The 13,381-nt window shown below is 31.0% G+C and overlaps 2 protein-coding genes across 2 annotated transcripts; both read right to left on the bottom strand.

The window, feature by feature from the left end:
• Positions 1–1,767: 1,767 nt before the first annotated feature.
• Positions 1,768–3,304, bottom strand: LOC111010126 (two-component response regulator ORR4). Its single transcript, XM_022283459.2, has 5 exons — positions 2,864–3,304; positions 2,659–2,765; positions 2,442–2,519; positions 2,252–2,322; positions 1,768–2,105 (listed from the first exon to the last, which is right to left on the bottom strand). The coding sequence occupies exons 1-5, from the start codon at positions 2,970–2,972 to the stop codon at positions 1,955–1,957; spliced, it is 516 nt and encodes a 171-aa protein (XP_022139151.1). The 5' UTR covers positions 2,973–3,304; the 3' UTR covers positions 1,768–1,954.
• A 4,885-nt stretch (positions 3,305–8,189) lies between these two features.
• On the bottom strand, positions 8,190–13,178 carry LOC111009996 (Major facilitator superfamily protein). Its single transcript, XM_022283251.2, has 6 exons — positions 13,020–13,178; positions 12,716–12,933; positions 12,338–12,589; positions 10,776–11,050; positions 9,649–9,986; positions 8,190–8,940 (listed from the first exon to the last, which is right to left on the bottom strand). Exons 1-6 carry the CDS (start codon positions 13,123–13,125, stop codon positions 8,366–8,368), a joined length of 1,764 nt encoding a protein of 587 aa, XP_022138943.2. The 5' UTR covers positions 13,126–13,178; the 3' UTR covers positions 8,190–8,365.
• Between the last annotated feature and the right edge of the window lie 203 nt (positions 13,179–13,381).

Raw genomic sequence — 13,381 nt, 5'->3', positions numbered from 1 at the left:
TTTATTTTTATTTATTTATTTTTTTTTGCCAAGGAAAAAGGGGAATTCCAATTTTTATTCCACAAGAAAGCTTTAAGATCTCTGTACTTTTACTTTATATCCTTGAGAAGAAAACATGGATTATCTTTACATAAAGGAAAAGGATAGAAATGGATAACCTAAGTGCTTTTCTACTTCCTTATTAACAATAGAAAAAGTGAAAGGCAACTTTTACTCTTACCTCAAGTTCTCAAGTTTTAAATGTTGTGTTGAATAAAATGTCGATGTCTCAATTTTATGAAAATATTGATGGAAATATCGTAGGGCGAGTTACGCTTTTTTTTAAAAAAAAAAGTTTGGAACCCTTCTCCCAATTCTGCATTTCATTCCTTATTCGGCCGACCTCAAACAAAATGAAAAAAATGGAGAGGCCAGAAGTCAAAAGGGTCAGTCAATAGCATCTCTTTCTTTCCCGGGTCTTCTTTCGTAATTTGGGGGGGGGGGGGGGGGTGACCTTGTTTGCCCTAGCTTGATGAATCTCATCCCCGCACAATGACATTGTTTGTGTGCCCCTTACCGGATGTCAATGAATATTTTGGAAAAGTTGTACAAATAAAACATTCCTAACAAACTAAGTGAGTATCAATGTTATGATATTTTGTTGATATTTTTATGTCATTTTTTTTTGTACGGACACTATAAAAATGTCGATTTATCCTCACTGACCTAGACAAAAATGTTGATAGAAATTTAATACTACAATCTTACCTATTTTTTATTGACCTTTTTGTCATTCTCACATCACATTTTAAACTTTAGAAGTTTGACTATTTTCCATGCCTTTCCTTTTCCTTCTCTTGTGGATAAGAATCAATGTATTACTTTCACTAGAATTAAATATTGATGAGTGTGATAATCAACTTCATATTAATTAAAATATTATTTCAGTTTTGATACTTTTGGAGTCGTTGGATCTAGTTCCCGCCATTTCTAATATCTTCAAACTAAAAGTACATAAATCAAATTTAGACATTTAAAAGTATATAGATTAAAATGATGAGTACAAAAACAAAAATGTAGTATTTTTTTTCCATATAATAAGGTTGAATATTTTCCATATTATTTGTATTTTGTAACAAAGAAACATTAGCTTTCATCCTCATTTGATCCAAGTTTCAATAGTTAACTTATTATTATTATTATTTTATTTATTTCTAAAATCTTATTCCATTTCAGAGGCTCAATAACAGCCAATGGTGAAAACACCTTTTTCTAAAATCTTTTTGGAGATATCAAATTGAGAAAGGAAGATATTTTCTCCAAAATCTTAGAGATGCTCTCCAATCAATCAAAAGATATTGTGAGCAATTATAAAAGTTTTCAAAATGAGAAGTCCAATTCAAAATATGTTCAATTTCTATAAATATTATAAATAAATTGAACATGCATTATTAAGATCAGAATTGTCAATATAATAAAAGTAAATAAAGCATACCAAAGAAGATCAAATACTTTTTTCTGTCAATTAAAATATAATATCACACCATGTTTTGAAAATTTTTATTTTTCCTTTTTACTATTCAAACATGGAATCTCAAATTTTACATCATAATCCTTTTTTTTTTTTTTCATTTTTATAGAATCATTATAACTCCTTTGTAATCCTTCCAAGATTGACAACCAATTTTCGTGGAGGAATTGGAAACAAGCAAATCTTGACCAATTATGTCATTATAAATAAACCATTCAAAAATCTTATTGATGGGTCAAAGCCAAAATTGGAAAATATAAAAAAAAAAAAATTGTATTACTTTATTTTGTTGGTTTGGTAGAGATCCAAATCATGAGTTGCCAATATCTGCTACAAAATAATGAGATTTCTAAGCCTAAAAATCTGAAATTCATCAATTTTGTACATTTTGACAAATTCAAATTCAAAGTGACTGTCTGATACAAAAAAATTTGGTACTGTAAATCAAAATGATTTTGTTCTTGTTCTCTCGTATGATTGTTGGCTTTGTTCCATTTCCTTGGCTTTTCCTCTGCAAATGAAGGGTTTAAGCTTGTTGACATCTGACAATTTCACTGGTTTTAGCAGAAACTCTTCTGCTCCTTCTTCCAAACATCTGATTCAAGAACACAAAAATTAAAAAAAATAAACCAAAACCCACAAACCCATTTCAAATTACACATTAATTTCTTAGTGGGTCATCTCAGATTTTGATATGGTTGAGAAAAAATGGTTCCTTTTTCTTGCAGTTTCCCCCCTCACCTGTTGATTCTTGATGGAACATTCTCAGAGGACATGATCACAACAGGAATGTCTTTGAGTGACTCAGATTCCTGCAAAACCAGACACAAATTTTCCCTTCAGATTTTCTGTTTGGCAGGAGAGAAAATGTTGCTGGGAAAGTGGAGATTCAGCCAGAGAATTAAAAAAAAAAAAAGAAGAAGAAACTTGCCTTGATCTTTCTGAGAAGATCATAGCCAGTCATTTCTGGCATGCAGTAATCTGTAATGATCATATTAACTTCAATCTCCTGCATCAAACAATGAAAAAACAAATTTTGCCTCAAAAATTTTACAAGTCTAATGTTTTAAATAAAGACCCTTCACTGATTTTTCAAATTTGTTTCATAAAAACCCTTCGTTTGTGATGAATTTACAGTCTTTCCCTACCTGATGAAGAGGGGAAACAGAGGAATGGATGCTGCTTCCTCCACCATTTCTATCTCTAACCAAACCCAGAAGCTCCAAAGCTTTGCTTCCAGAATCCACAGCAGTAACTTCAAAAAACCCACAAATTTTAGACACAAAATATGAACTCCATTGAAACAGAGAGAGAGAGAGAAACAGAGGATGAGAAGCAGAAACAGAGCAGTACCATTGAAGGAAGAGGTTTTGAGGAGCCTTTCAATGAGCTTCCTGTCAATAAGGCTGTCATCCACAGCCAACACATGAAACTGAGCTTCTGCAGAAACAACAGCCGCCATGGAAATGGACAGAAGAAGAAGAAGAAGAAGAAGAAGAAGAACAGAGAAGAAGAATTTGTGGAGTGGGCAGAGGAAGAAGATGGGGTTTATAAATGGGGAAGTTTGGAAAGAGAGATCCAACAGATTTTGTTACAGAATCTTGCGGATCTCTTAGGCTTTCATTTTTGAATTCAGCAACAAGCAAAGAAGAAGGAACCTTCTTTTCTTTCTTCTTCTCTTCTCAGATTATATTCTTCTTCTTCTTCCTTTTTTTATATGCTTCGACTATTTGGGCTTTTTCTAACAATTTTTCGGTGTCCAAGAATTTGGTTAAGTGATGGTGTAATACATGTCATTCTTAGGATGATTTTAGTATTAATTAGTTGCTTTTTGGGGTATTTAATGATTGAGTTGGATATTAATGAGGTCATTTGTGTGATGATTGATTGATGTGTTCTATTTTTCTACCATATTTGTAATTGTTTTTTTAGGTCAAGTTCAAATTTTAGATCTGATTTCAATTTGGTCGCTATTGTTTTGAAAGTTTCAATTTACTACGATTCAGTTTGATTTTACCTTCATTTTTGGTGATGCGGTATTAAAGTAGTGTTTTTTTTTATTATTATTATGGTAGCCTGTGAGTTTTTTTGATTGAAAAAGAATGGAGTTCTATTGATGGACATGTCAAGGTGTCTAGAAATATCGATGAAAAGTCGAGAGGGATGTGCATAATTTTTCGGACTCCTTCAATCGAGTGAGAGGATGGAAGATCGTTCCCGCTTTTTTTTTTAAATTTAATTTTAAATATGCACTGAAAATAATCTTAGATCCTCTTTACTTACAAAGAATCATGATGAGAATCAATTTCATTGATGTTAGACGTAGAGACTCGTCCCTTGGCATATCGGTGTCAATTGATATTTTTAGAAAATTATAAAAATAAATTTATTATAAAACATGAACCAAATACATATTTTATTAATCAATGCGACTTTATCTTCATAACAATAATCAAACAATAAAAATTTTGTGATATCACCCGTCATGAGGTCTGGAATTCAAGGTGTAAGCTAGACGACATGTATTTCAGAAAATATATATATATATATTAAAGAATGGTAGGACTCTGATCCTTAATCTTTAAGCACGTGCCGTGGCCAGCAGTTTTTCAGGCTCAAATTTGAGTGAGATCTTTTTATTTTGTCAAAATTATTGAGATCCTGTTGTCACCAAATTTTAGATTTTTTTTTAATTATTTTTTCTCCAAATAAAGTTCTCGATCAAATATCTAGATTTTCTATTTATTCTTTTTCCTTTTATTTTAACCAAATGTAAAGAATAAAATCGTCTGCCAACTCACATTAACTTCGATTTTGCTTTTATTTGATCGATTCTTTATAACAAATTTAGAAATAAGAAAATTAAAATGGGCTCTGACCGTTGAACTTGAATTTGCTTCAAAACTTTTTCTTTTTCTTTCTTCCATTTTTTGTAATTTTTCACATAAAACGTCGGCCAAATGTTAATGAAAAATTCAATGAGACCCTCAAATTAATAATAAAAAAAATGATGCAATTAATAAAATATATTTTGACGTCAAATAATCATTCTATCGATGAATTTCTTAGAAATATATGACTAACAAAATTATGTTAAAATATTATTTTAATATATGTATTTTTTAACCTTGATTCATTTTGATCAACGTACTTCAAAAATGTTATTTTAGTCTCTGTATTTTTTTAGAAGTGACTATTTTGGTTTCTATTTTTAAGTTTTTTATACAAATTCTACACATAATGGAAACAATTTAATATAAAGTCATGGTTACATTTCAATAAATATTGATTATTGTATTGTCATATCGAAATTGTGATAGAAAAAATGAGATTAAAAATAAAATTAAGGTACCAAAATAGTGGCTTTTAAAAGTATAAGGACCCAAACAAATCTTTTGAGAATGCATAGACTAAAATGAACGAAAGTTGAAAATACAAGTGACCAAAATAGTATTTTAACCATAATAGGATGCATATTTCATATCTCGAACTTGTCAGTCTTAATATTATTCAAAAGTCGATGGTTTGATCTGACAACTTGTCAACTATTAAAAAAAAACCCGTTTCACTCCAGAGAAAAAGAAAAAAAAAAAGGAAAAACACTTATTCTACAATCCTTATCCGAATCATAAAATGAGAGGGAGAGTCCTAATTGAATAGGGAAGTAAGAGAGATGTGTTTGGATTTCAAACTATTGAGATGGAAAATCAACAATATTGTCAATGATATTTTCTTAATGTATAAAAAAAACCTACAAATTCAAAATAAAAGTAGTGGATTGAAAATAAAAGTTTTTCTTAATATTCAACTATGTCTTTTTCTTTTTTGCATGAGAAAATTATTTTTTTAATGTTTTAATTTTTGTGTAATGAGAAGTCTAAAATTAAAGTTCAAAATGAACACGACAATATACTCATTTTATTCTTTCCCCCTCTGTCTTTTCAACTTTACATTTTATAATATGGATTTCTATTTCTGTATATATATATATGAAAAAATAAATATTAAAAAAAATTTTAACAGAGGATAAGAAAAAGATTTACATCTTATTTTTCTCACTATACTTCCATGTTTATTCTATTCCGGTTCTTTAACTTTTAAATATTTTATTTTAGTTCTTGAACTTGATAGAAAAATCGTTTCCAACATATAAGCACCATATTTTACTCATTTAGATCACCGCATGCGGTAGATCAAAGTATTCGGTTCTAAAACAACTTCAATAAATTTTTTTATTAAATTAATTGAAAATAAACACAATGACTAAAATAATTTTTACACAAAGTTTATAAACTAAATTAAAAGAAAATTATTTACAGATCAAAATAGAATTCAAAACCTAAAGTAAAACAAAAATATGTAGTTTTTTTTTAGATTAATATATATAAATTAGGTGAAGGGAGGTTTTTGACAATGACTCAATCCTAACCTTTTGGCCAAAAAAAAAAAGAAAGTGGTGATTGTTTTTATGTGTTTTTTAACATGTGAAATTTTTTTATGTTATTTTAACTAATTCATTAAACCATTTAGTCAGAGAAGAAGATTTTATTTAACTTTATCCATTCTTTTTTTTTTCTCTTGACCAATATATAAAATAAATGAAAGAAAAATAAATTAGTAGATATGTATGAATTAATTATGTTCTTACATTATCTTCCAATGCCCTTTTTGGAAGATTTGTTGTATCACATGTAATCCAAAAATTATAGTGTTGAAAACATATCAATGTCAAAGGTGGGGTGAGATAATATTTTGTTTAGTTTGAATTCTCATTTTCCTTGTGTGTTCATGTCTTTTTTTATATCAGTTAATAATTCAATTATTTTCTTTTAGTAGTTTATCAAATAATAATAATAATAATGTTTTCTGTTTTGAAGTTATTAATTGAATTTTAACATATTATTTTAGATTTCAATCTAGATTGTACAGAATTATTGTAGGTTAGAAAAACTTTATCTGAAGTCTTCCTTTCAGACCAAATAAAAAAATAAAAAAACAAAATAATTAAATTATAAACATGTATTTTGAGCTGAACAGCAGTAATTGACACTTATTTCTGATCATCAGTTCAATTCCACACCCTCGTTATACTCTATATATATATATATTTATTTATTGGAGTATTCCATTTATTTAGCATATAAAATGTTAGCATGGCACATTTTATAAGATTGATTTTGATTTAGTTGAGCTTTTAAAATATTTGTAATTACCTGCGACGTTATGCCAGCTGAGAGTGTTATTGGGGCGGGGTTGGGGTGGGGATGGCTTCCTTGTCCCATTCCCACCTCTCTTCTCATTTTCTATCTTCACGAAATTTTCCATGAAATTTTGGGATGATTGAGGTGAGATTTTTCGTGGAAAATTATTCTCCATATTTTTTTCAAATAAATTTCAAATTAAAAGTTAATTCTTTATGGTAAATCTTCACTTGAATGGTTAAATCTACGAAGAATCTCCATTTGAAAAGGAAAATTGTTAAATTTCTTACCAAGTCAGAATTTGAGAGTGAAAATATTAGAGTGTTATAGAGTAAAAGTCGGGAGGGAAGGAAAAATATGAGAGTAAGGGAACTATGAAGGAATAGACAGCTGGACATAGAGGTGTACATCGGTCGGTCGGTGTTATTTTTTCCTTGTATAAATCCGCTTTTTGTTGAACGAGGCTGATCTATCTCCCTCTCCTGGCCTCTGCTGGAAAGAGTTAAGAACTGAGGATGAGAGAAGGGGAGGAGAAAAGAACTTATCTAATAAACCTATCTCCTCAACATTTGAATGACAAACTCATTTTTTCTTTTTTCAGAAAAAGAAAAATAAAAAAAAAAACAATGAAGAAAGCAATCAAATAAATTGTTGAAAGGGCAATGAAGAATGGCCCAATCCAATGCCCAAAAGCCCTTTGTGGCCCAAAAAAGGTGGGGGTGAGTTCTTTAATGATTAATAACAATAGACTCATCCGAACATTTCGAACATAACTCAATTGGTTTAAGTTCAGATACGTATCTCCGACCAAAAGATTAGGAATTTGAATTCTTTAATCAGATCCGTATTAAAAAATTTATTAATGATTTGAATATATTTGAAATATATAGCACATGAGAATCCTGAAATGGTTTTAGTACCTAAACCATTTTGTGAAGATAAGATGATGTTAATTTACTTTTCCAGCCACGTCTTCCATTGCTTTACTTAATGGATGATCTTTTTTTTTTTTTTAATTTTAATAACTTCTAAAAATTAAGTTAATCTATATTTTTTTGGATTGAGTAACATATTAGGTCCTACTTATGACTCTTATTTTATAATAATTTAGTCTAGAACATTTAAAAAATAATTTACCGAATCTTTGTTGCAAACAAACTACTAATTAAATTTTTTTTTGGACTATACGAGGTTTATCGACTTCATGTTTCATGGGCATATAGATATTTCAATCAAATTTGTATTGAAAATTTAACTCATTGACTTGATTGTTATGATATATTTTTTGAAATAAAATATAAGAACGATAATTAATATTTTCAATTAGTTTAATTTTACTTTTTTCTTTAATAAAATTGTGACTTGTTATGAGCGTTCTTATGATCCTAAGACAAGACTATATTTTTGTTGATATTAGTTAAAAGTTAAAAGTTAAAATAATGAAAAAGCTTTTAATTTAGAAATTTCACCTACAAACATTACTCTGAAATTTTCAATTAACCATTATTATTATATAATATATCACATCCCATCAGCCAAAAAAACACCATTAAAACATTAGAGACACCCCTAAATTTAACTTCACTACAAATTAGAAAAATAAAAAACACATATTTAATAATTAATCATCATTTTTAGCTCCTCTCTCGTATGATCATATCATATCATCTCCATGGCAGCCATTATTGCTGTTCTTGAAGCTCACCTCCTTCTCCACACCATTGATATTATTACCTAATTCTTGATCAACTCTTTTATACACAAACCCATTTGCCATCCAAACATAGCCACACAGATTTAGAGCACTCAAAGCCGCCAAAATCCAATAGAAGTAATGCAGATTTGAACGGTTGAGATTGTCCTCCAGCCACTTCCGGCCACCCCGCGCCACGGTGGCGGCCTGGACGACGGATATCACCGCGCTGCTGAGGAAGTTTCCGACGCCAATAATGCTGATGTTGGCGGCCGCCCCCAAGCTCCGCATGGATTCCGGCATTTGGTCGTAGAAAAGTTCTTGGAGACCGACGATGGCGAAGGCGTCGGAGATGCTGCACAGCATGTACTGTGGAATTAGCCACCATATCGTCATCGGAACCACCGCTTTCGGGATGTCGGTGAGACCGTGATTGGCCGCCACCGCAACCCTTTTCGTCTCTACTAAGGCGGAGACTGCCATGTTGAGGATGGATATGAAGAGCCCTATTCCTATCCTTTGTAGCACCGTTATGCCTACATATATCATATTAAATTAAGATCGATGTATTAGTTTTATTTATGATATTAAATTTCTGCATACATATTTTTATATATCTATAAGTTATTTCAATGATGTAGCAAAAAAATAGATAAATAAAAGAAATATATTAATAAAATATCGTTTGATAGGCGTGATGCTAATAAGTACCATTCTTAACTAATTTAAAGGAAAATATTTATTTATTAATTCAAATATTTTTATATTATTTTTTCTAGAAATATCAATTGGGATCAAAATTTTCTAATATTTCGATTCTATAAAATTTAGATATTGACACTCCATTAATATCGACATTTGAAATCTTAATTTTATTTTTATCTATAAATCTTCAAATAATTTATATTAGTTTATATTAATAGGTACATATATAATATAAGAGTTTTTTTTTCATTCATTTACCTCATGTTTAAATGCCAATTGGTTAATATTTGACTAAATGTTAAGTGGAGTGTGTTAGGATTTAGAGCTAAATTAGGACTAAATAGGCGAAAATTGATTAATCTTACCATATGAAATTAACGTTGTAGAGACAATTTACGAGACTTAATAAACCGGTAGAAACTAAATTCGAACTTTTCAAAAGGAGGCCAAATTCGTAATTTAACCCAGCATTAAAACTAATTAGGTGAGCAATGCAAATTAAAAAGTAAAAATATTTAGAAAAGGGCACGTGTAAGCACCTGAGTGGTGGGCGGTGAAGTTTCTGGCGGCGGGGACAAAAACGCGGTCGTAGAAGAGAACGGTGAGGAGGATGGTGAGGCCGACGACGCCTTGGAGAGAGGCCGGGGGGAGTTGGAAGTGGGGCCCAATGGAGCGGAGCATGGTGCTGCCTTGCTTTGTGAAGAAGGTGTGGAGCTGTGCCTGCACCACTCCGAACATCAGGCAGCTCACCCACACCGGAACCAGCCGCACCACCAGCTTCACCTCCTCCACCTCCCCCACCGTGCTCACCCGCCACCGGTCCCGCACCTTCCTCTTCTCATCCGCTTCCTCCATCAACGTCGCCTTGTTCAAAATCCTACCCCATATCAACACCATCGGTCACGTTGGAAAGAACAAAATTTCTAGTACTGCCGTAGTATTAACTTTGACATAGTGCTTTTTTGTGTGATGATTATGAGCTTATTCCATATATATATTATGAACTCTTGTTAATTGTATTTAGTTGGTAATATGAATATATGAGATTCAATTAAAAAAATATAGTTATATTCTTTGGTAGCATATTTGAAAATTGAATTTCAAAGTAAAAATAACGGTAGAGCGTGTATTTAGGAATATATATTTATTTAAATCTAAAATAATATCAATTAATTTATTAACATTTTTGTTATAAACTTTTACTATAGTTATAATATATTACATTTTATATGTTTTAATTTTAACAAAAATAAAATGAGTTTATAACATGCAATAATATATTTATAAAATTTTTTACTTTTTTTAATATAATTTTGTATTTTAAAGTTTTAAATTTGAAATCTAAAAAATATTGAAAATATAAAAATGTTGTTTTCAGAATTTTTATTATTTGGATAATTTGAAAATAATTTTAAAAAACAAATATGTCAGCCAAACAAATATTCACTGAATCTATTTAATTAAATAAATTTGAAAACAATGATTACCAATCAAACAGATCCTCATCTTTTCCATGTAAGATTGCAACTTTAAAGTAATAATCAATATCTATTCCCCTAAGTTAAATATAAATTTTAGATAAATGATGAACTAAAAATTCAACATAATTTTGATTAATTACTTATTTCTAAAGGGAGTTGACCAAAGTAGAAAATAGGATTAATACCTAAATTGATTTGTTTGACCCAAAGTCGTAAGCACGTGTCGACCCTCGTGATGGGCATCGTTATCTTCGTAGCACACTCGCCATCCATGACGCGTCTCGTCCACGCGCCACTTCCTCGCCGCCGCCACCACCACCTGAGCTATTGTCGTCAGTGGGCTTCCGAGGGGACCTTGCTGTCGGTACTTCTTCACTCCGGCCAGAAACAGAACTATCGCCGCCGCCAAAACTCCGGCCAGAACTCCAAAACTCAGGCCCCACCCGGTGGCCATATTATCCTATTTGTTCCATAAAAAAAAAAACAACTGATTTATAAATATATATTTAATGTAATAAATTATATGCTTAAATTTATATATAATTGAAGAAATTAGAAGTGGAAGATACTATTATATCAAAAAGTATTGAACTTTATGCTAACGACCTAATTAAATATATTTTTAAATGTCTCAGCACTTTTAAATTAACAAAAAAACATAGTCTCTTTTTAAATATTAAACATGACACGTGATATGTTTTTTTTTCTCATTTTGTTAAGTGGGTTATTCTATACATATTAATTTTCTTACTCTCTATTGTAATTTTGTGATAAAGTATTGTAATTCTAAGCTTGTGTTTCTCCTCTTTATTGGTACCATCATTAAAAAAAAAAGGTAAAATGTCCTTAAATTTTATTTATTTATTTGGTTTTTCGGAAATAACTTTATGATAGAACTTTTTATCTACTTTTCGTTCAAACTTTAGTCATTCAAAACTTTCATCAAACTCCCTTCTTAGTTCCCATCTTTAAGAATTATATATTTCATAAAGTTATATATTGACAACTTGGTACTTTTATTTTTGGCTCAACAACTTTAATACGAAACCGATCACATCAGAAACCTAAAATTGTATTAGATGTCTTATTCACTAATAAAGTAAGATTGAATTAACTTTATAATCCACATATTATAATTATAATGTATAGAGAACATAGTAAAAAGAGTAAAATTTTAAAATTTAAAATCATAACTATAACTCAAATCAACCCTTATTCTACTTTTTTTTTCCTTTTTTTTTTGACAATCCTTGTATGTAAAAGCACAACACACTATTCATCTGTACGAAAAATAATGTATTCCAAAATTATGAAAAAGAAAAAAAAAAGAATAAAAACAACCACTAAAATATGTCATCCAAGCGCTCAATTTACATGAATGAGAAAAAAAAGAGCTTTTCCCTGTTCAATAATTTTAATTTATAAAAAATAATACATAACTACTGAAGTTCCAATTTTTTAAAAAACATAGATTGACGAGTTGAGTTATGTTTAAATTGATTTTTTTCTATAAATTCGATAACAAATAAAAGAGATTCAAACTTATGAATTGAGAATTTTTTTAGAAAATATATCTTGACGAGTTGAATTATGTTTAAATTGATTTTATTTTTCTATAAGTTCGATAACAAATAAAAGAGATTCAAACTTCTGAATTGAGAATATATGACTTAAACATATGAATTGCGAGGAAGATTAGGGTGATTAAAGATTAATTAAATTAAAGCAATAATAATTAATAGTGTACCTGAACGTAAATAACCAGAAAGACGGCGAGAGTGGAGCCCACAACGAGGCCCACGAACCACCAATTGAAAAACGAACTCTTCTTCCTCCTCTCCTCCGGCGACCCCTCGTCGAACTGATCGGCGGCGAACGTCTGCACGCACGGCCGGTGCCCGCCCTCTCCCACCGACATAATGTACAGCGCCACCAGAACCACCGCCTTCCGGTGACCCGACCCGACCCAACTCACCGATACACTCAACAACACCATTCCCTGAATTCAAAACCCAACCAATCAAATTAAAAATTTCGAATTTAGATCATTTAGGAAAAAAAAACATAGACTTGCTCTTAGATTAAAAAATTAATAAAAATTATAAATTTCGGACTAGCTCTGTACCAGGAAATATATGAGGGTGGAAATGATAATTGTTTTGAAACGGCCGAGGAATGAGTCGGCAACGAAGGCACCGAGTATTGGGAAGACGGCGGAGACGCCGGCCCAGTTGTTGACTTGTTTGGCGGCGGCGGCGGTGGGCTCGCCGAGGACGGTGGTGAAGTACATGATCAAATTACTCGACAAGCCGATGAAAGCGAATTGCTCGGCGATTTCCACGCCTGCAGTGCCATTAATTAATTATTATATAAATGAATAAAAAAAAGGGAAAAAGAAAAGAAAAGAAAAGTTGGGAGTTCTAATTTACAGATGACGAAGATGGCGGCTTTCCAGCCACCTCCGGGAGCGGGAGGCGGGCGGTTGTGGCGGTCGGAGAGATTATTCCGATCACCGGAAAATTTGTTTTTCTCCATGTGGGTGTTATTGAAGAGGGGCCGGGGTTGAAGGATTTTGGAGTTGGGAAGAGGTATATATATACCCTTTTTTCAAAGTTCAAACTTTTTTTTAATTTTAGAAATTGAAGATCTTTTTTTGAAGCCCACCAATGGGGGGAATCAGGATAATTATTGTTTATTGTTATTAGAGTAAAAATTGGATCTTGAGATAGGATAAAAAAGTGAAAGTTGGGTAAACAAAGTGAGGAGGAGGAGACAAGGACCCATCTCCATA

The sequence above is a fragment of the Momordica charantia genome (assembly GCF_013281855.1).
Source record: "Momordica charantia cultivar OHB3-1 chromosome 9 unlocalized genomic scaffold, Mcharantia_2.0 BLBB01000009.1, whole genome shotgun sequence".
NCBI classification, from domain to species: Eukaryota; Viridiplantae; Streptophyta; class Magnoliopsida; order Cucurbitales; family Cucurbitaceae; genus Momordica; species Momordica charantia.
The sequence above is the reverse complement of the archived record's forward strand: the minus strand, read 5'-3'. Positions and strand labels throughout refer to the sequence as shown.

Bases quoted from the DNA above. Each gene is read 5' to 3' on its own strand.
- LOC111010126 (XM_022283459.2), bottom strand. From the start codon at position 2,972: ATGGCGGCTGTTGTTTCTGCAGAAGCTCAGTTTCATGTGTTGGCTGTG. The intron at 2,766-2,863 runs GTACTGCTCTGT...GGTTTTTTGAAG, and splicing joins CAAAACCTCTTCCTTCAATG to TTACTGCTGTGGATTCTGGA. The intron at 2,520-2,658 runs GTAGGGAAAGAC...TGTTTGATGCAG, and splicing joins CTGTTTCCCCTCTTCATCAG to GAGATTGAAGTTAATATGAT.
- LOC111009996 (XM_022283251.2), bottom strand. From the start codon at position 13,125: ATGGAGAAAAACAAATTTTCCGGTGATCGGAATAATCTCTCCGACCGC. The intron at 12,590-12,715 runs GTACAGAGCTAG...TTTTGAATTCAG, and splicing joins CCACCCTCATATATTTCCTG to GGAATGGTGTTGTTGAGTGT. The intron at 9,987-10,775 runs GTATTAATCCTA...GATATGGGGTAG, and splicing joins GGTCAAACAAATCAATTTAG to GATTTTGAACAAGGCGACGT.